General features: G+C 35.9%; 2 protein-coding genes across 4 annotated transcripts in view; one reads left to right on the top strand and one right to left on the bottom strand.

The window, feature by feature from the left end:
• Window positions 1-1547: 1547 nt before the first annotated feature.
• The window catches only part of LOC112052487 (calmodulin-A), a 76753-nt gene continuing 51179 nt past the window's right edge, over window positions 1548-27121 (top strand). Inside the window, exons 1-2 of one of the 2 annotated variants that reach the window (XM_024091588.2) lie at window positions 1548-1902; window positions 14889-14930. In XM_024091588.2, the coding sequence (XP_023947356.1) occupies window positions 1813-1902; window positions 14889-14930 (132 nt within the window). In that variant the 5' untranslated portion in view covers window positions 1548-1812. The remainder of the gene's footprint in view (window positions 1903-14888; window positions 14931-27121) is intronic. The other variant, XM_024091589.2, reaches the window with a different exon arrangement.
• The window catches only part of LOC112052489 (troponin C), a 37365-nt gene continuing 31823 nt past the window's right edge, over window positions 21580-27121 (bottom strand). For both annotated transcript variants that reach the window (XM_052885387.1, XM_024091591.2), the window contains 2 exons: window positions 23405-23536; window positions 21580-21704 (listed from right to left, as the gene is read on the bottom strand). In XM_052885387.1, coding sequence (XP_052741347.1) covers window positions 21676-21704; window positions 23405-23536 — 161 coding nt within the window. In that variant the 3' untranslated portion in view covers window positions 21580-21675. The remainder of the gene's footprint in view (window positions 21705-23404; window positions 23537-27121) is intronic.

Here is a 27121-nt window from a genome sequence, read left to right as displayed (position 1 = left end):
GCACCTCCAACTTTTCAGTTGTGTGCATTTTAAGAAATTAAATATCACGTGTCTCAAACGGTGAATGAAAAACATTGTGAGGAAACCTGAATGACTCATAATTTTTTCAATTCTCTACGAGTGTGAAGAGAAGTGTAGTGGACTATTAACCTAACCTCTATCATTCTGAGAGGAGACTCATGCTCAAAAGTGAGCCAAATATAGGTAGCTAGTATTGATGATGATGAGGTTAAGCCGCGAAACACACCTAGTATGTAAAAACTTTTGTTTGAAGTCTAATTAATTACCAAGAATTCGTATATTGTGACAAAGCGCGCTGTTTTTCGGGCTTATCATATTTTACATAGACAACATATTTTTCAGGTTACACATAACTAGGCCAAGGTTTTTTAGGGAAATATATTTATATTTAGGTAATCTATTTTAATCTCAATCTCATTAGTAATAGAGTCCAAATTTAAGTAACAGGATGAAACTCGTCCGTTCATACATACTTTCATGAAAACAATCGTAAAGAATAAATCATGTTGGTCTTGACACGAACGATTTCATCTTCTAATCCAGTCTCTCTGAGTATAGTGGAGGAATTTAGACTCTAATCCACGGGCATTAGGTGGAAGTTTCCTTGAAAATTTCTAAAAGCACACTATAAATTTGTCTCCGTGTTAGTATCAATGTTGATAACAATATTTTTTGCAAGTTTTCATTATGAAATGGTGTAAAAATTTAGTTTTTTATTTCATTTTATTTTATTGGCTAGTGTTGTTTGTACTTAATCATGAAAGAGAAATAAGTAAATATTTCGCGGATGTACACATAAATATAATTACTATTATCTGCGCAAATGCTCCTGGCATGAAGGGCTTTAGCATATGCGTCCACAGATCCGCAACGTATTAAATACTTATCACAAACAAAATTGTCTGTAATTTTTTGAGGAAAATTTTGTTTTGTTCGTGAGTGTGGGCGTGATGCTAGTTCTTATGTAATTAGTCTGAGATACCTATAATATTTCATGCAAAAATGATGGTCCAAAATTGTATGGAGCTCAGGATCATTCATTGTACCCTGGCGGAAATAAAAGAAAATTCTTTCGAAATAATATTCATTCTCTTCCAAGAAAATCAACATGGGTAATAATGACGGATTGATGACGTTTTCAATACAATATGTCGTTTTGACGTTTGCTGTCAATATTGACATGTCATAGTTGCTATAAGGGCGCCATTTTGATATAACTCAAAAACTTGAGTTTTATTTTTTTTTTATTTAGTTAATTTATTAACTTATTTAGATTTTACTAAAATCCTTGTATTTTTAAATTTTAATGATACAGGGTACAAGAGTGAACCTGAAATGGACCTTTGATTGTGGAAAGATTTTAGCAATGTATTTTGAAGCATTCTTACCGAGTGTTATAACGCCATTGTTCCAAAAATGCAAACGTTTTCATTATATTTACCGAAACAGACGTCTCTTTTTATTAAACCACACCATACTAAAAGACTAATACCTACTAAATAACTTGAATTTGTTTTCAGAATTATCTACACGTTAATTATAAAAAAGTAAACAAGTGTTTTCACCAGCATAAATTAAACTAAACATGTCTACTGTCAATTAAACAACGAATGGCAGGCAATAATTAAGAATAAATTTATTAAATAAAATAAAAAATAATTATTCACGTTATCAATTAGTAAGTCAATCCAAGAGGAGAGAAGTCAATTTAAAAAGTCATTGTTGTTCAAATCAAAACTAGAATTAAAAGTGTACTGAAGTGAGAAATTGAAGTGTCGACTGAAATCCAAGATGGCGTTTGCAGCGGCTCGAATGATACTAAAAGACAAGAGACGTAAAGCATCGAAGGAAGACTTTAGAGATCCAAGAAACAGAAGCAAGGTATACAAATAATTTTATAAGAATATTGATAAATTAACTTAAAAAGCGGTTCTCTTGATCTAAAACCATTTTAAAGTTATATATTACGAAATAAAATAATGTTGTGCGCAATAACTATATTGACGTAAAGTTTATGGCAATATTTAGTAAATAATGCATATATCCCCGGCTGGGCAGATTGAGATTTTCTTAATTTGTCCAGGTCTGGCTGGTGGGAGGCTTCGGCCGTGGCTAGTTACCACCCTACCGGCAAAGACCGAAAGAATAAAAATAAAGAATAAAAAAAAAGAAAAAAAAAATATCAGAAGTGGGATATTTTTTAAACTTGACTATATTTTTCACAAAGTGTCTAGTTTTCACAAAAATAAGAAGAGCGACGAAAGAAGACTTATTTCCAGGAATAAAGAAAGAAGTAAACATTATGTTAAAAATCAGAATTAGTATAGTCGGATTCATATTAAAGAGCCGCTGTGACATCGGAATCTTCCGTTTTGCTTTACAATCACTGCTGTGGCGACATTAAATATATTTTAAACTCCTTTACCTATAAAAAAATATACATTTAGACATGATTAATATATTAATCGTACAACTTATGTACAACACTTTAATGTGAATCCAGCTTAACTTAAATTTGTCAATCAGCATAAAGAAATAATAAAACTTGTTTTTTTTTTATGTATACTAAAATAATAAAATTATCATTATGTTAATAGGGTAGTTGACTCATAATAAATATTAAATTCAATATAATCAATATTAATTTCGTATAATAGGTACATGGAATAAGGGTCCGAAATAATATATCGATATCAATAAATAAAAGTTAATGATTTCTTATAAAACTTAATTTAAATATCACGTATTTTTTCAAAATTCAAAAACGCTGTCGTCCATTTTGTGATGTCTGAAATGAACTATTTAAGACCATTTGAAAAAAAGCGTCAACTAGCCTATTTTACGCGGGCTTAGAATTAGTATGTAACTGCCGGTTGCTTCTAAGATTTAATATGAATAGCTATGCTATTTTATTATTATAAGATTAAATTAGTAAACAATAGATTAAGAAAGAGCTCTTGTAATAGAAAATTGAATCATACCCAAGCAGTTTGTACAAAGTATTATGAAGTTCAGTTCATTAGTTCGCTCGTTCGGAAATGGCTCATTAAGCCTCGTCACGTTCGTAAGTAGGTCCTTCTATCACACCGTTAACCCTTTAAAACATTATTCACTTCATTTGCTTGGAAGGTAATGGATAATAAATAACAAATTACTAGTAAATTACTAAACAGTGAATATGCGTTTCCTAACCGAACACTAATTTAGACAATTAATTAACATCAGGTTTTATTGTAATTATGCGTAAGCCACTATAAAAATATAATGGTTATTACTAACTTTTTTTACAAGTCGTTCAAGTAGGTAATATAGTTTTATAGAACTAAACTATTGTTGTAGGTATCTAATATTTGTTTCACCATTAGATAGCTAAACATGCATTGCCATTGTCATGGGAAGTAAAAATGCATGTATTGCAGCATATTGTAAAACTGTGCTGAGTTTTATCGACACGTCGAATTTCTGATTCAATACCCATCTTAATTTGTCTAAAGATGCTGATAATATATAATAATTAATCAATGACACTTAGCCGCTTCAAAGTACGTGCAATGCTCATCCTTTACGATCCAGACGATGACAATAACCGACAATGCTTCCAACACAAACACAAGCTATACAGCGTCTTCGCCGGCGAAGACGAGGTCCCCGATATATAACGTCACCCGGACGTGGGTTTTCTAACTCACGATCTTGGGGGCGTCCGGACTGATTCACTCAGGTCACGGTTACCTCCTCCCGAATGGCCGAAGCCAAATTCCGAGTCTCATAGGAGACGTCCTTAGAGAGTTCCGTCCTCTATCTTTCTTTCAGCCTTCGGGTCACATCAGGCGATGCTTCGGCGCTCGCCCAACCCCCCCGGTGACGCCGTAGTGGTTCCGCAGGGAGCTATCGGCACCTACTCAGACAGAAAAAAAGCAATGCTCATGCAATGCGGTGAACTATGCGGCCTAAATTGAACTCCGAAAGAAGTTGAAGAAGTGAGATTACAAAACAGTGGCATTTGTTCAGTCCGGAGTGCTTTCTTGTAACTCGATGAGTTTTAAAATATTGCTGCGTAATAATTCATTCAATTCATTCGCCTAGGAGAAGTGTTTTACAATCCACTTGCAAGATTTGACTTATACGAAAACTAACATTGCAAGTTAAATAAAGACAAATGAGACAAAATACATAGAGATTGTTATTGTAGGCTCACTTTGGATGGGAGTAAATATTTAAGCGAAGATTTATTGAGGTTAAAATTAAAACGTTTACCTTCACATTTGGTCTTTAGGGAACTACAAAGGAATAAACCTACTTACAGCCAGTTTCTTCATGTAAAGCTAAAGTAACAGAAAAAGTAGTAAGTGGTTTGGCTGATGGGAGGCTTCGGCTGTGGCTAGTTACCACCCTACCGACAAAGACGTACCGCCAAGCGATTTAGCGTTCCGGTACGATGTCGTGTAGAAAGCGAAAAGAGGTATCGATTTTCATCCTCCTCCTGACAAGTTAGCCCACTTCCATCTTAGACTGCATCATCACTTACCATCAGGTGAGATTGTAGACAAGGGCTAACTTGTAAAGAATAAAAAAAAGTACAGTGTAAGACTTTAGTTTTCAGTGAATAAGACCGTCACTTTTAATTTATGACGTTACTTTGACTGTTACTTGCGATGAAAAAACTGGCCGTTAGACTGATAAATACATTACTCACCCTTGGGTCGCGTTGTTGGCTAAAAAAGGAATGGTTACGTTTCTGTGTAATAGTGGGATCTTTATCGAACTTGACTGTACAGTACTTCACGTTAGATAGAGTTAACGAGACGTAGGTAGTTATGTTTAACGAGTATGTTTGGATCTTGAGGCGTTATTTAGATTGTTCTTCGTATCTTGTTTACTAAGCTGATAATAATGACTATATCTTATGGAAGAGAAGGTTAAAAATAGATCATAATAATTTATTAAGTGTTTTCTTTCCATGAGGAGATATTATAGTGTGTTTTTGTTTAGATAGATAGATAGATTTGTTCGGGTTAGTACTACCACCATGGCTATTTTACGGCCTGATGGTTGCCGGTAAATGCACAGTCTTATTAGACTTAAAACACGTTTCCAGTTGACAGTTATTGTTATCAGCCTATTAAAAGTATCAGTACAAAATGTTTTATGATGTCTAAGTTTTGTGAAGCACTTGCAAATGCTGCATATTTCATTCAAATTATTTAAATCCTTCATAAGTTAGGGGAGCAATACATATTGGTACAGACTCACACATACAAATAGATATCCGAAAATTAGTCGTAATAGTTTTTTAGGGACTCTAAAGGGAATGCCCATCTCCGGCCCTGACCTACCCTAACCACCCAGTACCCTACTTTAACAATTAAATCATTACTTTATCGAAAAAAGTTTGCTACAACGTTTTACGATGTTTTCTGAAGTTCAAGAAATGGCTGTCCATAAAATCTAGCTAGGACAGCCAGTTCTGGAACTTCAGAAAATTGTAATACCTTTTTGTGTGACAAATAAACGATTTATTTATTTATATTTTTGATTCATCTTTAACTGGTCCCCAATGGACATGCAAAGGTCGTTGACTATACAGCCTGAGTTTTACGAAATTTTTTGAAGACTTATGGTTGGATTATTTATTCGTTTTTTTGTTTGCTACGATAACAGAAAAAAGTTATTAAAAAAATACTGTTTCAAATGTTACTTGCTCAAAAAGTTACATGCTCAAAAAGAAAATATTTGTTCAAGAAAATATACTTTTATTAAACCAGATCCTTATTACATCATATTATCATCTCCATATACTTTTATACGGGGGTATACCTGGGTTACCGGGGCCGGTGGGCATTCGCCTTTGAACTCGATCTGATGAAAACTCGATTTCTAAAAACAGTGTGATCTTATATCTTCCTTACTCAGTTTTAACTACATAGAAGACTAGTGGGAAGTTAAAAAAACATGTTTTTACATTAGCATTAATGTTTTTAATGTTCTATCTAGAATGTTCTAATTCTAAACGGTTTGGCTATTTCTTTTCAATCTGAGTTTTCCACAGCCCGGCAACATGGCAGCCGGATGTGCGGCTCCTAGCCATCGGAAATTGGTTACACGTCGCAACAGCGCTGTGTACACAGATTATTGTCTAGTTCACTGCGAGGGCCAGACCTTCGGCATTTTATCAAAGTTGAACCGTAGGATATAACGCATTGAAGTATTAACATTATTATCCACTGATCCGCATCGTACGATAGCGGTAATGGATTTGATCTACCGTAAAATTAAAAATCCGCTTTATGCGATGCGTCCGATACGTGCGTGGATCAGTGGACGCCTGCCTTAAGGAGGACGCTATAAAGAAGATGCCCGACTAAGAAGTGGGATGTTATAAGCTACTAAAAGACAATCCCTTCATATGACGTCACCCAGACGTGGGCTTTTTAACTCACGATCTTGAGGGCGCCCGGACTTATACACTCAGACCAAAACACCCTTCCCGAACGGCCCTCTAAGCCGAGGTCAGAGTCTCAGAAGAGATCTACTCTGCTTCTGCCTTCGGGCCCAACCCCCCCGGCGACGGTCCGATAAGGAGCCTACGGTACTTACACAATCAGAAAAAAAGCAATCCCTTCAATAGAAATGGAGATATTGCAATCTAAATTAAAAACATCGGAAGCTGAATTCTAGTGAAATCTTTGGTGTCGGAATTCACACGTGAAAATGGCGATAGAAAAGCAACGTATTATTTTCTTTTGTATTTTTTTTATTAAAGAAACTGAAAATACATTTCAGCATTCGATTAAAAGCACGTATCCAAAGGCTCTCCGATTGAATTCTCAGTCGTTTTATTTTCTGGCGTCACACACGCTTCTGTTGGAAATGAAAAATGGTGAAAACCGTCGCCGGGTGGAAAGCGCGACTTTACGTTTCACCGGCTGCGCTTTACGCTTCGACGGACTTACGATCGAATTACACTCGGTGAGGAATATTTGTTGCTATTTCCTTGTATAACGAGAGTATGTGGTAGAAATGCCTTCCTTAATATATATAAGTTGAAATTTTGTCAGTTGACGAGATACGTCCGATACGTACGATTCAGATATACTTGTGATGCGGATTAGACTACAAGCCCTTGTACAAAAATTACTTGTGAAATGAACCAACGTTAATAAAGCTTAGTGTATGACCATCTTGTATATTTAAGTGTATTATGGCAATTAAAGTTCATTTCATTTAATTTCATTTTAAAGATGAATAAAAATAAATGTCGAAAATCATAGTGCCGTACTAAAATGGTGGTGCCGGAAATCAGAAAACTTTTAACTGTCGACAATTGCAGAAGCAAAATAGGTCATTTATTGTCATTATTACGGCATTTGTGCAATTCGTTTTGTACACTTATACAAATATTTTATCCGTTTCCAGCGCAGGAGTAACAAGCCTTAATCTTCACTCGCGTACTCACCTGTACCGCTCAGAAATGTCGGCATAGTGCTCAGAGTTATTATCTGATATAGTAACAGGTTTCTAAGCGTTATTCATGTTGGTTCATTTCACATCTAATTTTTGTTCAAGGGCTTGTAGTCTAGATATATGGACGGCTAAATCTTAATCTTAAGATGTCAGATTTGTAACATTTTTGAACGGTTTTATTTAACTTACCTTGTTTGTTTATTTGCTTAGTTCAAATTTAAGTTCTTATCGGAATATATTTAAGTACGACTCCATGTTACACCATTGGTATTGACGTTGTTAATAACGGCCAAAGTAATTTTGTCCACTCTGAAAAACCTAGTGATACGTTGATTCGATTTTACCAAAACTTACGAGCTTTTTCTTAATTTATATCTACTAATATATTACGAGAATGTTCGTGAAATTACACGAAGCTAGCTTAGTAACTCTATTTTGCCAAGATGCATTTTCGCTGACGTAAAATAAAACATTGTTGTGCTTATAAGTTTAAGTATTTCATGTGTGTATATTTTTGTACATTTAAAATAATAAAATAAAACATTTAAAAGAAATTGTGTTGAATTTTATTTGAACAATAACATTTTCAGGTACTCATGAAGTCCAGTCTTTATATTGCCAAATAAACATTTTTGTGTCCAAGATATTATTTCCACATTTTGCGCTAACATCAGCCGATACTGCCTACATAACAATAACTCAACATATTTTAGAGATTGTCTAAACTGAAATAATGTCCAATTTATACTATATTTTTGATCCATAATTGTATCTAGTGACAACATTACTTGTTTAAGCCAAAGTATAAACTGTGTCTGTATGTAAAAAAAATCAAAACGGTTGTAAATCATCTCTATAAAAAGTTTGGTTTGGACAACTTCAACTAAAATTTGCTGGTCTTAAATTGTCTAAATGAGCTTTATTAGATGGATGAATTGTTTTATTTTAGACGATCTCATAATTAAGTGTTACTAATTGATGTTGCTGATTGTCTTGGCAAACAAGTGCTTTAAATGTTAACGCTTATAGCTTGGCAAGTTCGTTGATGACGCTTTCATGATATGCGGGCGACGGGAGGGGAAGGACTGCGCGTGTATGAAGACTGTGCGGCATGGCTACCCCCCTCCCGGCCCCCGCGTCCATCGTGAGTCTTATGAACGAATTTGCCAAGGTATAATCTTCGTGTCTGTATTGTTTTTGTACAGCTTTATACACAGAAATGGTCTTCGGTGTTGTTTTTTCATTACAGACATCAGTTATTACGAAGGTTAAAGGTGGTGGTAACTTCACAGTAACAGGGGATATTACTTCAGCTTATTTGAAGACAGTTCAAGGATTCTTTACAAATTTTTTGATCATTCATAGTTTAACTGTTTCTTCCAATTAGACAAAGCTCTTTATTTAATGAAAAAAAAAACTTTTAATAAAACCTTAATTTCTTTTTCGAAGCTCACACTTAAATCGTTTTTTTTACTATTACTTATTCTATTCTAATGTTTTCAACTGTGTCTCCTAATTTCAATTCATGTGCAGGAATATGTTTTAATATATTTCGTTAAGTTTTTTATTTGTATTTATTTTTTATATCGCGTGCAGGTTCACTAGAATTAACATAATTTATAGCCACAATCTATAATTTAATTTTAATGTCAGGTCAATAGGTCACGTGGAAAAATATGAAACACTTTATGGTAACGAACGTATAATTATTTTTGGATTCACAAACATTAATGTAAAGTCAGCATTTCCGTTCGTTATACCAATCAGATTATTTGTGACGCACTTTAGTTATTAGATTAATAAAACTTTGAACTTTTTCTTTACTCTATATTCATACTAACATAACTTTGATTAACTGGTCAATCGTAGTTTTGTAGATTTTATTAATTAATTTGTAAAGAATCACTTGTCACTGCATTCTTCTACTTCGCTTAGATCTGGCGATTCGATTGAACACACTTTCCAAAACTATATTTTAACTATTACACCAGATATATATAAATGCTTGCATATATGAATATTTTGATGTTGTTTGGAGTTGTATTTGTTACTGTGTACTTTTGATACAGTTTTTGGTAATAATGCAACTATAGAGCTGCAGTTGCTCAAGTAAGTGACATTGATCAAAAGTTGCATAATCTAGGACAGGGTTTCTCAAAGTGGGGTACGTGAACCCCTAAGGGTTCGCTATTCGACGGCAGGGGGTTCGCAACATGATTTACGTAATGGTGGCTTGATAACTGATAACGATTCAGAATTAAGGTTAAAATAGTCCAAAACTACTCCTATACTCCTAACTTTTATTCAAATAAAAACCTTATTTTCTTCAACAGTCAAATTTATTTTTGTTTTTTCTTTGGGAGGGGGGGGAGGGGGGTGGTTCGCTGTCACTAGGAAATTTTAACAGAGGTTTGTTAGTTGTGAAGCCGAAAGTTTGAGAAACCCTGATCTAGGAGGACGAAATATGAAAATTATACAATGAGTCGTCGACTTGCTGACAATTTTGTATTTTCAGTTATGACGGGACTAAACTAGTATAAATCTAATATAGTCTAGTCTATAAACCTAGTCACCTTTTCCTTTTGTAAAAGGTCTACTGTAATCTTTCTTGTTAAATTGCTTAACTTGCTTATTTACATTTGTATACATTTGTATACAGTTACAAATACAGCTCCAAATTATATATTGCATTTTGAACGACATTTGATAACTGTTATATGTGTGTGACCGACGAGGTAGATATGCTGCACTTTATCTCTTCCTTCCTCAACTATGCACCTTTGCACACTCTTATGCTGTTCTGGTAAAGTGGTCACGAGAATATAATACTAAAAAGGAATACAAAATAATATAAACAAACTAAAAGTAAAAAAAATACAATAAATTACAAAATGTTTGGATTACTAATATATATTAAACACATAAATTTCATCAGAAATAAGCTTTCGCGTCATCAAAAAGCCTGTTTTGTTGCCACTATGTTACAAGTTTCACGATTACAGGTGGTATTAGCATTCAATATTTATGTTATTATAGAGGGGAGGTATCAGTGTTTATAAAATAAATAAGAGGGTATTTGATTACTTGCGCTTAGTTGTTTGTTAGGCAGCGTAGACACCGACACGCTGCCAGTCGCTATAGTGATTTTGTGTAATAATGTTTTGTGTTGTAATTATTGTTTATCATATAGGCATGGGGAACATGTCAGGCAGGGAAGGTGAGTGTTGATGCTCCCTTAAACCTACTCCCAAGGTCACTTATCCCAGGACCTGCTCGAGGAGTTTGCTCTGTCACAAAATAATGGTACAGTCGCACATTGTATCCCCTGTCCCTATAAAGGCGCGCACCTATATCTAGAAATAAAAGTGTCTGTCTGTGATTTAAAAATAACTGTGTTTTTTTTCTAGTGCGTATAGCTATTTACACGATACCAAAACATAAACAAGTTATTGTTTTTTAATTTTTATCCGTCTGTCTGTTTGTCAGTCTGTTGTCTTTCTGTTTGTCCGGGCTTAACTCTGGAATGGCTGAACTTATTTTAATAGATATTCACTTTAGTTAAGTTAATTGGAAGTTCAATTAAAACAAGTTCAGCCGTTCCAGATATTAGCCTGGACAAACAGAAAGATAGACTTACAGGTTATTAACCAAAAATAGGCCTTTTTATCCCAGAAAAAATAATTATTCCCGCTACATTCGTGAAAAACTGAATTTAACGCGGATGAAGTTTTTATTAGCGGACGTCCGCTAGTAAAGAATATAATATATCGATACATTTTAGTTGGGATTTTGTATATCCATGTATTGGACATATGTGATACGTCGGGTAGCAACGACAGTAATCGTGCCATTATTTTGTGGTAGAGGAAACACCTCGAGCAGGTCCCAGGACTTGTGACATTGAGAGTAAATTTAAAGGATCACAAAAACACCCACCTTCCCTACCCGACACGTTCTCTAGGCCCACACAAAACAATAATTACACCACAAAACATTATTGCACAAAATACGACTGGCAGCGTGACGGTGTCTACGCTGCCTAACAAACAACTGTGCTCAATTCATCAAATATATACCAATATTCATACTCCCCTCCACAATAACATAAATAATGAATGTTATACATAAATACCACCTGTAATCTAGGAACTTGTAACACTTTTAACTTGCGGTATTACATTCTGTTAGTAGTACAAGTGTTGGAAGAGCCTTATTACGCTATTTGCAAGTATAATGGCCTCTGATAGGACGGCGTTAATATCCGAGCAGTGTAATTATCCAATAACTTCAGTCCAGGGTAACTTGTCAAGCATTAGTCTGGGGCACTCAGCGTAAGCGAAATAATTTCATTAGACACACAAATATAAGTACATGTTTTACGAGTGTGATTTATAATACATTGGTCATTGGCGTTTCAAAACGTTGCACAAAAGTTGGTCCTAATTCTGTGAGACGAGTGATTGACCACCACCAAAATAATGAAACTATAGCAGGCCGTACAAATTTCTATCTAGACTTATAATAAAACTGTAACCGGTCAAATTATGTACTTTGAAGATATTTTGAAATTTTTATTGGATGGCATTATACAGGGTGCTCGGGAGTAGCCCATAACTTCAAGGAGTTTATGAGTCAAGTTATAGGAGCCAAACTGCCTAACTAATTTTTTTTTTTTAATTAAAAATAAAAACTTTTTATGTTTTCATACAAAGTAATTCAAATAATTCCGTGTTGTGACACACACATCTATCTATCCTTGCATTTTAAAATAGGACACTAGAAACTGAATTTCTTAAAATGCACATAAGTGAAAAGTTGGGACCGGATTCGAACCTACGCCCTCTGGATCGTAGGCAGAGGTGATCCACGGGGCTATCACGTCCTATTACATTTAGCTCGACCGTGTACTAGCAATGTGTTTAAACTCCATAAAAAGTGCAAAAACGGCTCATAATGATGAGCTAAAAATGGTACATGCACTGAGCCCTTAAAAAACGGTTTTTTTTTTATAATGATGAGCTAAAAATGGTACATTTTAATATTCGGTAAAAGCGTAAAATGCAAGGTAACGCAAGCTCATTAGTTGCGCTATTCCGTGAGATAGTTATCTGAAGCGTCGAATAAAGCGAACAAAAGCTTTCAGATAATAGGAATTTTAACACTGTTCAGTAAAATATTGTGCTATTTCAAAATCCGACTGAAATTCTCCTCAGTTATTGTATAAGTCATGTTTTAAAATGATAAAAGTTATTAATTGAATAAAAGGCTGATGGTTATAATTTTAGTTTTGATTTAGCATCGTTTCATAAAAAGTTTTGAAAATAATATTTTTAACATAAAAATGGAATCAATTTCAAAGACGTATTTCAGTTATTTTGATTTTAACACAAAATTACTAAACAAATTTTCAAAAAAATATAATGGGATCAATCTAGAAGAATCTCTTTCAAACAAAAAAAGGATATTCAAAATTAGTTAATAAGTAACGAAGTTATGAGGTAACAAACATAAAAAGAAAAAAAATAGAAACGTGTTTTAAGAAGTCGGTTAAACATACTTATAGGATATATATTGTTAAATACTTCTTTTCATAGAGTTTTAAAATAATTCCAATAAAACTACATACGGGAACGGGTAGGAATACAGGGATAATATATAGCCTATAGTCATTAATTTTTAGCCTATAGCCAAGAAAGAATTTTTCTAATCGGACCAGTAGTTCCTAAAATTAGTGCGTCCAAACAAACAAACAAACTCTTCAGCTATATAATATTAAGTATTGATAAAAAAAATGTAGACAATCAATATATAATTTCAATACATTGCAATTCAAAAATTATTAAATACGAAGCATTAATAGAACCATTAAGCAACGTCTTAAAACGCCATCAGTTATAAAGATCCTCTGAGACGGCCCGTTCAAAGGAAACGGCGCTGGCTTTATAATATTGAAACTGTACTAACTCATTTGTCACAGTAATCCTATTATGAGATTTTTACTCAAAAAACGGTATTTTAGAAAATTGACTTTTCTCCATAAACCAGTGCCACGCTTCGATTAGTGTGATGCACTTCTTATATACATTGGCTACCCTGGGGTCATTATGAACCAATGTTGGAGAAGGTACTTTCTATTTTGTATAATGTAAGTTAAGTGCTTACCCTAGTTAAACCATTGTGCACGGCACTGTATACGATGGCCCTTTTGAGGTTCTCAATTTTAGTAAATGCAAGCTACACATTTGTTTTTTACAGATTTCTTACAAAATAGACAGCGCAGGGATACATTTATGATATATTTATTGGATCTATAACAGTTTTAGAGTGTTGTTAATAATGTCAATAGTATGAAATATTGGTGCAAGTCTGTCATTTTAAATTTATTTCCGCACAATAATTTTGATCAAAACTTATGACTACGAGTATTAATCAAAAGCTGGCATCAATACGTAACTAAAACTCGTGTCACATTTCCAAAATATTTTTTTTACAAGAATTATATTGAATAGACGAAACATCAACTTACAAATCGTTTCTAGAGAAACCAAGTTAAATACAAGATTTTAATTAAAGTAGCTTATAATAAACCGCGAAAAAATGTCAAAATTTCAATTATTTATGTATCGAATGTCATTGACAGTGGCAAATTTAAGTTATTACTGTCATAGTTTAAGAGAAATACCAAAATGTAACCTTGATGAATCCCCTTTAAAATGACTGTAAGGTTCGTAATAAAAATAAAAAAGCTCAAAACTAAACAATAAACAATACATGATAATTCGATAGACTTTCGCATATATTTTTAAAAGAAAAAAAAATAACAAAAATAAAGCTTTTAAGTAAAAATTTAAGTTAAAATTTAGTAATGACGCCTTCGTAATAAAACTATTTTGACATCCATTTAAATTGAAAAGTAAACGCAACGCAAGGCGCCTATGGGTCATCGCACTAACTTTAAAAAATTAAGGCTTCATACAACGATTTAATACTGTTAGATATGTTACGCGCCTACAAAATCACCGCAAAAAGTGATCCGAAATTAGCTACTCCATTGAGCTCACACATGCACAGTTCAGTTTTTACTTACATAATAAATTTATGATATAATAGCTTTAACACTTCCTGAACACAAAACTCGTCATTGTAGATAATATTTAGGTATTATTTGTTTAAATAACCTTGCAACTAAATCAAATTAAGACAATCAGGCACCTTTATTCGCCTCAGTTTCACGCTACTGGCATATTTAATAGTATAGAATCTTTGGCTTCATAGCAAAGCGGTTAATACGACAAAACTTGTGACCACTTTGCCTTTACAACAGTTCTATGTACAGCATGTCCATCTTCTTGGTCGTGTATATTGCTATGCTTGGTGTATAGGATCAAACTTTCTTCTTGCAGGCCCGGAGCGCAAGCACCAGTAGCTTTAGGAGTGTAAGTCAGGTAATGACAGTACGTAACGCTTGATCACGCCTGGCCATATACATCGATGACTTTTCCATTTGGTTGGTTGTTTGTGATGGCAGTGATTCTTGTTGTATTTATTTTATTTTATTTATTGAGGATTAAAAAACTATGTCAAAATTCAAAATTCATTTATGTAAATTAGGCTTTACAAGCACTTTTGAAAAGTCAGGATTATGTCATGATTTAATTTAATCTAATAGTGGTAATAATAGTCAAAAACTTAAACCATAAAGACATAGTGTATATCACTTAATTAATTAATGAATCCATGCTATATATTACTTAACTATGTCAGTATTGTAATGAATCCATACTAATATATAATAATATAATATTATACTATAATAATTTAATATATTAAATGTGAAAGAGTGTGTGTCTATTTGTTTGTCCGTCTTTCAAGGCAAAACTGAGCGTCAAATTGACGTGATTTTTTAAGTGGAGACAGTTGAAAGGATGGAGAGTGACATAGGCTACTTTTTGTCTTTTTCGGATCCCCCACTTTCCTAAAAAGGAGGGTGGAAGTTTGTGTGGAGCATTCCGCAATTTCCAAGGCCGAAAGCTAATAATTGGTAAGCAGACTGTTTGTGACTAACAAAAAAACTGTGCATCACTTTTTTTTTGAAAATCCGCTTCTAAACCTTTAAAAGAGTGAAGTTTTATATACTTTTCGCAGTTTACAAGATAGGAAGCTAAAAATCGTTACACAGAGGTAGGGTAAAGGTAGGGTACGGGTAGCATAGAGGTATGGTAGGGGTAGGATAGGGGCAGGGTGTGAAAATGCTAACTGTTTTGTTTGCTAACAAGTTACACTTTAACATATAAACAACGTCACTGATTCACTAAATAACACTAATGTATTAATAAATACGACTAAAACTCACGTCGGAGTATGCCCGACTAGTTTCAAACCCATACGGGGCCCTTAGTCATGAGCTCGTTCTTGTTAAATTGACATATCATAAGCTAGAGCTCATGATTACGCCAATTTAAAAATTAAATTAGGTTTCGGTTAAAGTTTTTAACTTTAAAACATTGGTTACATTTATAATTGATTACAAAGGTGTTTTTTACTTTTTTTTTAATTGTGATAATCACAATAGTGAACTATAATCACTGCCTACCAGCAACCTACCAATGATTTAACTTTTATCACGAACCATTTGCTATTTTACAGTAGTTTAGCGGTAGAGGCCTCATATCACCTGCTGTAGACAAAACAACATACGTAAGGTAAGCTATTGACTTTACACTAAATAATACTACGGTGAAATTCCACTTTAAAATATAACAAATCACATATTACATATCTAAACTAATATACTAATATACTAACATAATAAAGCTGAAGAGTTTGTTTGTTTGTTTGATTGAACGCGCTAATCTCAGGAACTACAGGTCCAATTAGAAAAATACTTTCAGTGATAGATAGTTCATTTATCGAGGAAGGCTATAGGCTATATTATATTTTCAAAAAAAATTAGGGATCCTTCCTGAATCCTCCAATAATCTCCAATAATGTAACCCAAGGTGTACAAAAGTTTTGTTTACATGGCGTGCGCTGCAAAAACTATTGAGGCGGTACGTCTTTGTCGGTAGGGTGGTAACTAGCCACGGCCGAAGCCTCCCACCCGCCAGACCTGGACCAATTAAGAAAACCTCAATCTGCCTAGCCGGGGATCGAACCCAGGCCATCCGTTTTGTAAATCCACCACGCATACCACTGCGCCACGGAGGCCGTCATACTTAATCGTTATATATTGTACGTATAGGATCGCCCTCAATCGGATAAGAATTCCCTTAAATGGGTCAAGGAAATGCGAAGAGATTAATTTAACTCCCCTATGGGAAATGGCCTCGGTTGTCACAAATTGCGTAGTTTTCCATTAGCCATTGTTATTCTAATCACCTAAAGAAATCTTGGAATAGTAGTATCGGAACAAATTTTATTTGGAACGTAAATTATCTTCAATGGGGATGATGACTAGGTTTGAATATATTGATTTTTCATTTTTTTCATTTCATTCGGGTAAATAAGGTCAATATTAAATAATCTATACTAATATTATAAAGCTAAAGAGTTTGTTTGTTTGTTTGAGTGAACACGCTAATCTCAGGAACTACTTCCGATTTGAAAAATACTTTCAGTGATAGATAGCCCATTTATTGTGGAAGCCCATAAGCCATATTATATTTTCAAAAAATTAGGGATCCTTCCCGAAACTCCAATAATGTAACCCAAGGTGTACAAAAGTTTTGTTTACATGGCGTGCGCTACAAAAACTATTGAGGCGGCTCAGGAACTACTGGTCCGATTTGAAAAATTCTTTCAGGGTTAGATAGCCCATTTATCGAGGAAGGCTATAGGCTATATTTTATCCTGGAATTCCTACGGGAACGGGAACCACGCGAGTGAATTTATACATAAAAAGCAAAGGTTGTCTGGATATTTGCAAAATAAATAACATTCTAAAATTTCAAAATCTATTAAAAATCTTTTATCGTAATTAGATGAAAAATCATACAGTTTTAGTTAGCTTCCTTACATTAAATGTGACATTTTTCAATTCGTGAACTATAAATAATTAAAAATTAAACGAAAAAAAAAAGAAAAACCATGAGATAAATTGTGGGATTTTAATGGTGAAAAAATTTTTCTAATTGATCCAGTATTTTTAGAGCCTAATTCCTATTCATTGCAGACAAACAAATATATAATCAAAATTTTTACTTTTTACTATAATGTTATAGATATCTCGGAAGTGACAATGAATCCCGTCCCAGAAACATGGTGCAAGTCTCTAATATATGTAGAGCGAGCTGTTATGTAAACAGCGTCCTGTGACCTACAAACCTATTTCGTCGGTAATCTCGTACCTTCGGTGCAGACTGACGACTTATGAATATTTGCCATATATATATTTTTTTAATACGATCAATTTTTCCATTCCCCTCCAACTAGTCGGGAAGATTGTATTAGGTACGACAATAGACCAACGGGGCGTGGATCGAACCACCACCCCTCAGTGATGAGTCCGACCGCACTTACCGTTGAGCTATTGAGGTTCTACTCAATCCTCAGACCATTTATTGTATAGGACCTGCCTCGCTAGACGTTACTTTTCTGTCAAAGTATATGATCAACGATCTAATGCGAATATAGAAACTGTCTCTATAGTATCGATGTTAAATAGTTGTAATCGTGTTCGTCGGTTAATGAGCTCCGTAAAAATACCTTCTAGTTTAGTATAAGATATATACCAAATCTAAGCTCGTTTTCTTCAGAAAATGACAGACAATTTTGTTCGTGACTATGAATGCGATACAGGTCCTTCTATAATTGGTCTGAGATTCAATCAAATTTTAGTCTCTGTCTAGTTATTCAGTGGCGTAGCGTGATGATGTCACCATCCGGGACCGGCTGAAAAGTATTATAAATTAGCAGACGCCACGCGGTTTTACTCGCGTAGTTCCAGTTCCCGTATGAATACATGGATAAAATATAGCCTATAGTACTCGTACATAGTGTAGCTTCCCAATAGTGAAAGAATTTTTCAAATCGGTTTAGTAGTTTCGGAACCTAACAATGAAATCTTTCCTCTTTATTAGTTCAGACTAGCCGATGTCCTGCAGTTTCACCCGCGTAGTTCCCGTATCCGTGAGAATGTGGTGATGAAATATAGCTTATGATACTCAAAATAACTGTAACTTTCGAATGGTGAAAGAATTTTTAAAATCGGCCCAGTAGTTTCCGAGCCTATTCATTACAAAGAAACAAACATACAAAACAAAGTGTTCCTCTTTATAATATTAGTCCAGATAACCCTAGGGGTTTTTTTTATTCTTTACAAGTTCGCCCTTGACTGCAATCTCACCTGATGGTAAGTGACGACGCAATCTAAGATGGAAGCGGGCTAAGCCCCTTAACCCCTTTCGGTTTCTACACGACATCGTACCGGAACGCTAAATCGCTTGGCGGTACGTCTTTATCGGTAGGGTGGTAACTAGCCACAGCCGAAGCCTCCCACCAGCCAGACCTGGACCAATTAAGAAAACCTCAATCGGCCCAGCCGGGGTTCGAACCCAGGACCTCCGTCTTGTAAATCCACCGCGCTTACCACTGCGCCACGGAGGCCGTCAAACGGAGAGTTAAGGGAAAACAATAATATTAATATTAATATTCAATGATTGATGGTAATAAGTTGAAGTCCGCAAACGGCAAAGTTCTTTGTATAAGCAACACCAGCGACCCACAAACCGATTCCATTCAACGCTCTAAGTGCAAAGTTCCATCTCCCGACGTCCATTCAACTCGGCGAGTTGGAATTACTTGCTATTTCCAATACCTTTTCCAAGTCGACGACCTATATTGAAACTTTACTTAATAGGGATAATAGAACCTCAATAGCTACGCAGGCCGGACTCAATACGGTGAGGTCGTGGGTTCGATCACCACCTTTTCGATTTTGAATAACTGTGGTTCTCAATACAGATAGATAGACAACCCAGGAAGGGTTTGTTACCCATGAAATGTTCCCGTGGCTCAGTCATCAGGCGGCGAGTCGGAACACCATGGGGTTTTAGTCGGTTGAAGTCCGACTTCTTGCCTCCCCGTGGCGAGAAGGTATCCATGAGGATTTCCCCATGTTAAAAAAAAGAAAGGGTTTGTTACCTAGCTCTGGTTAGTGTAATCCAAACTAATATATAAAGCTGAAGAGTTTGTTTGTTTGTTTGGTTGAACACACTAATCTCAGGAACTACTGGTCCAATTTCAAAAAATATTTCAGTGTTAGATAGCCCATTTATCGAGGAAGGCTATAGGCTATATTATCGCCGTATTCTTACGGGAACGGGAACCACGCGGGTGAAACCGCAGCTGGTATTTTATATGTTCTAAATTGGCTCAGATCTTATCTGGTGGTAGGCTTCGGCCGTAGCTAGTTACCACCCTACTATCAAAGACATGCCGTCAACCGATTTTCCGGTACGTTTAAAAGTGTGGGTAGAATAAATTTTTACCTCTTCCAAGTAAGCCCACTGCCATTCGTACAGCCAGTTTTCTTCATGTAAAGCTAAAGTAACAGTAAAAGTAATAAGTAGTAAAAAAGACTTTATTTTTCAGTGAATAAGACCGTCACTTTTGATTTGATTTATGACGTTACTTTAACTGTTACTTGCGATGAAGAAACTGGCCGTTAGACTGCATCATCACTTAATGTAGATACATCATACACCATAGAATACAACAATAAATAAAATGGGGGCATGGTAAAGCTTCTAGTTTTGCATAAAACCCTGTATTTTATTATTGCTATGTATTCAAAACTAAACGGGCTGTTTACGTACGCCTTTAGATTTATGTCAATCAATTCATCATTTATGGTATTCAAAGCAAAAAATCCATAAATAATTGGATTTGAAGCAAAAAACAGGATTTTAGTTTCTATAGCGATACTGGGTGTAAAACGCCCGGTACCGCCATAATGGTAGTTTTATTTCCAGGTTTTTTACACCTGGTACTGCAGGAACTGAAATAATAGAAAAATCCCTGCCGCATTGAACGTGTTAATAAGTTAGAATTTTGCAGTAAGTCAAAAATCAAAATCGTAAGTTTGCGTTACCCTCTCGTTTGGTATTCGAAATGAAGCCCTCTCATTTGCCATTCGGTGGGCGAAGATCGTCCGTTATCGAGATGCAGCGTTTTGCCGATTTCGGGAAACGGGGCGAATTTACCGGCTCGTCAGAAAGTTGCCTCATCAGCGATTTATCACGAAGTTTGAAATTCATTTGAAAATTCCATTTTGTTTGAAAAATATTTTAATTAAATCATTTTAGGGTACTGGCTTTTCGATCCTGGGTTGGGCTACGGAAGGAAGAGGTTTTCTTTCTTTTAAGACAATTTAAATCAAAATTCTTAGCTTCAATTGGGGAATGGGTGGTGGTTACAAGCCTTAGTCGTCCGTCCCGTTCTCTATCATTATCATCTACTAAATAGTGATCTTTGACGGCCTACGTGGCGCAGTGGTATGCGCGATGGATTTACAAGACGGAGATCCTGGGTTCGATCCCCGGCTGGGCCGATTGGGGTTTCTTAATTGGTCTAGGTCTGGCTGGTGGGACGCTTCGGCCGTGGCTAGTTACTCCCTAACGGCTAAGGCCGAGTGATTTAGCGTTCCGGTATATCGTGTAGAAATCGAAAAGGGTGTGGTTTTTCATCCTCCTCCTAACGAGATAGCCCGCTTCCATTTTAGATTGCATCATCACTTACCATCAGGTGAGATTGTGTTCAAGAGCTAACTTGCAAAGAATAAAAAAAATCATAATCACCATTAGCTCGCCAACCCGCTTTGAAGAAGCATAATAAGCTTAAGCTCCAAATCCCCTCTCCTATAAACGGAGAGGGCTGGCTCAAAAATGAGCCATTTATAAAGGCTGATAATGATAATAGTGATAGTGAAATAAGAATTAAGTGAAATAGAGATAAATATTTTAATCTGAGAATTTAATTATCATTTATTGTGACTAGACCACGCCGTGACGTCATCGTTTGTGTTTACTCCTACTAATCGCCAGTCATCATTTCCACCGTTTATATAGACTGTTATTGATAATAATGAAATAAGAGTTAATTGAAATAAATAAATATTTTATTCTGAGAATTTAATTATCATTTATTGTGACTAGACCACGCCGTGACGTCATCGTTTGTATTTACTCCTACTTAATCGCCAGTCATCATCTCCATAAACTCTGTAAACAAAAAAAAATAGATTGAACTGATAGATTCGTCAAAATGAAAATAGAACGTTAGAATCTGCCTAAAAATTAGATAGATAGATAGATATACTTTATTTGCACACCACAAAGACAAATTCAAGTAAAATAAAAACAAATTAGGAAGAGATCAGCATACAAAAGGCGGCCTTATCGCTAAGTAGCGATTTCTTCCAGGCAACCTTCGGTTTAGAAAAACTTAAGAACATCAGCAGGTGGCGTAAAACAAAAATAACCATAGTATTAGCAATACAAATACATACAAAAAATTTGATCTGCGTTGGTAGTTTTAATTTAAACATGAATTCGTACAAGTTTTAGTGTTTAAATATTTTTCAACTTCGAAAAAAAAAAATAATGTAATGTGTGGATATCTATGTCAAAACGACACAGATATCCACACATTACGCTTTAGGTGCTTGTGTAAGTAATAAATGAAAAAAGGTTAGCAAGTATATCGTCCGGTGTGTTAGACTTAACGATTTACTTGCGCAAGTTGCTTGCACTAGCATTAATCTAATCCGTAGCCGCAAGTTGTAAAGCTAAGTTAAATTATCAATAGGCGGCCCACATAGTTAGAAGAGATGGACTTTGAGGTACCAAGTTAATAACGTCCCCGCACCGGAAAGTGCATAGCTATTTAGTCAGCTTTTAGCGCGAGTCAAAGCAAAATAAGCTGGTGGGAGGCTTCGCCCGTGGCTAGTTACCACCCTACCGACAAAGACGTACCGCCAAGCGATTTAGCGTTCCGATACGATGTCGTGTAGAAACCGAAAGGAGTGTGGATTTTCATCCTCCTCCTAACAAGTTAGCCCACTTCCATTTTAGACTGCATCATCACTTAACATCAAATTAAAATTACAAAAAAAAAAGTACAGGGCGGTATTAATTTTTTCATTTTTCTACAAAATACATATTGAATGAAACCAAGATCAAGCATTGTGCCATAAACTACAGTTGGTAATTTGACGACCTCTGTGGCGCAGTGTTATGCGCGGTGGATTTACAAGACGGAGGTCCTGGGTTCGATCCCCGGCTGGGCCGATTGAGGTTTTCTTAATTGGTCCAGGTCTGGCTGGTGGGAGGCTTCTAGCCGTGGCTAGTTACCAACCTACCAGCAAAGACGTACCGCCAAGCGATTTAGCGTTCCCAAATTAACAAGTTCGCTTCCATCTTCGATTGCATCATTACTTACCATCAGGTGAGATTGTAGTCAAGGGTTAACTGTTCCAAAAAAAAATTAATTGCACAAGTTGAGCAGTTTGTGAACAGACATGGCAATATCACGGCAGCGCGAGGAACATAGACTCCACGCCACGAAAAAAGTTCCGCGGCTAAAACCTGAACTAAAATTGACAGCGCCTTACAATGACAATAAGACCGCCATTAAGACTTTGGCGCCACGTCTACGAGACTTGTTTCGTGGCGCGGATTATAGCGTGGCTGCGGCATAAGATTGTGTTATTCGATACTTACAAAAGGCTAGGCTAGTGAACGTCACGCGGCTGATGATGATAATGAAATGCTTACCATCAAATGAAATGGGCGGCTTGTTAAGCTTTAGGAGAGAGCTCTGTTGGCTTGAGTGACTCCAAGGAACAAGCACCAAATGGACCGACGTACAACGACCAACTCTAAGTGCGGAAAAGGCCCAGGAAAGAAGAAGAAGAGCTTACCATCGAAGTCAACGGTGCCTGAAGCATCAGTGTCGATCTCGGCAATCATTTCATTGAGTTGGTCCGGCGTCAGCTGGTCGTCTAGCGCAGCGAGGATCTCGCGCAGGCTCGAGGTGGGAATGTAGCCGTTACCTGGAATATACGAACACAAAAGTGAGTGTGGCTTTATAATTTACTACCAGGGGCTACGCAGTTCCTAGTAAAAAAAAATCATATGAAGGAAGTCACGGGCTCATTGCTGGATTGGGATTTTATTCTGTGGTTAGGTCAAAATAAGTAAATGGGATTTTTAAGGAAAATCTCAGTTGCAACCTGGAGTTGGTAACTTGGGAATTCTGTGATGCTGGTAAACCCATTTGAAGTCCTAAGTCATGCAATGCGATTCAGTTGGGCTCACGCAAGGTTATATAATGGTAAAAAAATACTAGAGACCTTGATTTTTTTTTAAACTTTGTTGTTTACGAAAACATCTTGAAATTTCTTTACCTGTTGTATAACTCAGAAACTTACCGACTTCATACGGAATACAAACAACCAAGAAGTTTAAAACTTCTAAACTTCCGATACAAGAACGTTTACAAAGTTAGGTGTAAATATAGAAAAGCTATTTCATATAGGTATTGTAGGGATTTCATATAGGGATGTAGATTCGAATCTGGTCTGTAACACGCATCTCTAACTTTTCAGTTATGTGCCTTTTTGGAAATTAAATATCACGTGTTTCAAATGGTGAAGGAAAAACATTGTGAGGAAACCTACATACCTGAGAATTTTCTTAATCCTCTACGTGTGTGAAGTCTACCAATCCGCATTGGGCCAGCGTGGTGGACTATTGGCCTAACCCCCTGTCATTCTGAGAGGAGACTCGTGCGTAGCAGTGAGCCGAATATGGGTTGTTAATGATGATGTGCTCGATACAATAGATATAGGTAAAGAGGTAAACGTATTAAAACAAAAAATTTTAATAAAAAAAATTCAACCGACTTCCAATTCAAAAATTAACCTAAACTAAAAAGCAAAAAATAACATCTTACCTATGTGCTACCTTCTGATCAGTTTGAAGGCGGTGCCAAGCCAGTGATGTTTTAATTAGAGCCGTTTAAATTACAAAATTTCTGTGGTTCTTTCAGAAACGGCTTTAATTAAAACATGACACTAGATTGGCACCGCCTTCAAACTGATCAGAAGGTAGCACATAGGTAAGATGTTATTTTTTGCTTTTTAGTTTAGGTTAATTTTTGAATTGGAAGTCGGTTGAATTTTTTTTATTAAAATTTTTATTTTTTAATTTTTAGTGTTAGCACACCTACAGAGTGTGAACAAAAATTAATAAGCAATTAGTTGAAACGTTATTTTTTTATAATAAGTATCTAAGTCCTACAATCCCAATTTTAAAAATACTACCTTAACTCATATACAAAATTTTACTCCCCCTTTATCCACACGTAATATGAATATTCAGAAAATCGTGAAAGGTGACTGTCCTGCGTCATCATCACCAGACCCCCTATGCAGACACATTCTCATCAATATAAAATTTATCAAGTCCAAACACAAGGTAGCTACTGTGAACCGTCGAGGAGTTCCCTTAACTCTCCTTCATCTTCGTCACCAAACCCCTAATACAGTCACAACCCATCTAGGTGGAAAGTTCTCATCAATACAAATTTATCAAGTCCAAACACAAGGTAGCTACTGTGAACCGTTGAGGAGTTCTCTTAACTGTCATTCGTCTTCATCATCAGACCCTTAATACAGTCACAACCGATCTAGGTGGAAAGTTCTCATCAATACAAATAAATCAAGCCCAAACAAAAGGTACCTGCTGTAAATCGTTGACGAGTTCCATCGTCTGTGTTTTGGCTCCATCATCAGACCAACTCCAGACCTTCATAAAATTGTAGTGGTTTAAAATACCTTATGGAAACACTAACAAACGCATTAGCCGTCCCTACAATTTTCAAAAGATCCCCTCGATTTCTCCAGGATGCCATCATCAGATCCTGACATGAAAAAAATGGGACCACCCTGGAATCAAACCCTTCAAAACAAAAAAAGAATTTTCAAAATCGGTCCACAAATGACGGAATTATCGCTGGACATACATAAAAAAAAAAAAAAAAAAAAAACATACATACAGTCGAACGTAGAACCTCCTCCTTTTTGGAAGTCGGTTAAAAAGGAGGGAGATAATGCTGATGGTAAAATAGTAATAAAGATATTGATTTTTAAATAACTACAAAACTATTGTATAACTACTTACTGTCTTCATAATATGGCAAAGTGTAAATATAGATGCTATTTCAGTTATCGTACAATAACATATAGGTAAAGAGATAAACGCATTGAAAACGTCAGCAAGCAATATCCCGCATGTGCAACCAATTCAGCAAAGCGGCAGGTGATTGCATACATCCAGCCGAGCGTCAGGTAATGGCATGCCTACTGGGTAAGGCTGCCTGTCCACTAAAGCGGAGCGAGGGAGCGTAGCGGAGAAGCGGACTTAAGCTGGTTTTAGAGTCACGCTGACAGATCAGCGCGTAGCGCCGACCACCGCACGTACTGATAGCTACACGTTATTCTGAAACGCTCCCTAGGAGTTCATACATTTCGTCGGTCAGCGCCTTTGACTATTTAGACTATGGACCTGTTTCAACAGTTTTTATAGACGCTTTAGATCATTGATTTTTGATCTTTGCCAGAGGGGTAACGGTTAGCGAGGCAGGTCCTGTTATTAATGCTCGAAGGTCAGCGCCAACGGTCAGCGTCTTGTCAGCGTGACTCTAAAACCAGTCGAATGCGGAACGGAGTCTGTCCACCAGAGTGGAGCGAGGGTGCGGAGCAGAGTTAGAGACTATATAAATAAATATATAAATAAATTATATATAAATAAATGTTAATTTTAATTTATTTAACCCCGCTTCGTTTCCAAGTACCGCTTATTGGTTTAATATGAATTTTTAAACTAGCTCGCTAGACCTTGTCCACTTTACAGGAGCGGAGATTTTGTGCAATCCTATTTGTTGATATTATTTTATCATTTCTCGGCTCCGCTGCCTCGCTCCGCTTCGGTGGACTGGCAGCCTTAAAGCCGCTACATATCTTGCGGAACGCAGCGTCGCGCATATAATAAAGAATATAGTAAAGAGATAAACGCATTGAAAACGTCAGCAGACAATATCCCGCATGTGCGAGAGTCAGGTGATTATATAGGCCTCATATCAGCGAAACGCAGCGTAGCGTTATGTTTCTATCAAACTTTTTCATAATATTTTGTCGCTTTTGTCGTTTTTCATAATATTTTTGTCGCTTATTAATACGAGGAAATACGCTTACTAGAGTAAGATCCAAGAGCGATCTGACACATTTTATTTTCACACAGATAAAACCTTAGGTTTTCAATAGCGTCTCGTGTGCTTTCAAATACCTGCGTGTTTGTGGAGATTTGCACTGTAATACCAGCCCCTGTACCCAATTCGCACGACGCGACGATTCTTTTTCTACGATCGCAAACGCTTCGAAAACTAGAAAAATGTATAGGAATGACATTTGGAATCGACATGTCACGTGATCAAGATCTGTCATTCCCATACATTTTTCTAGTTTTCGAAGCGTTTGCGATCTTAGAAAGAGAATTGTCTTTCTCATAGGGGCAGGTGAGAAAGGTAACTAAAAGAAAGTTGCCAGAAAGATGCCTGGACTGATTTGGATAATTCT

Source organism: Bicyclus anynana, chromosome 14, assembly GCF_947172395.1.
Source record: "Bicyclus anynana chromosome 14, ilBicAnyn1.1, whole genome shotgun sequence".
Taxonomy (NCBI): Eukaryota; Metazoa; Arthropoda; class Insecta; order Lepidoptera; family Nymphalidae; genus Bicyclus; species Bicyclus anynana.
The sequence above is the reverse complement of the archived record's forward strand: the minus strand, read 5'-3'. Positions and strand labels throughout refer to the sequence as shown.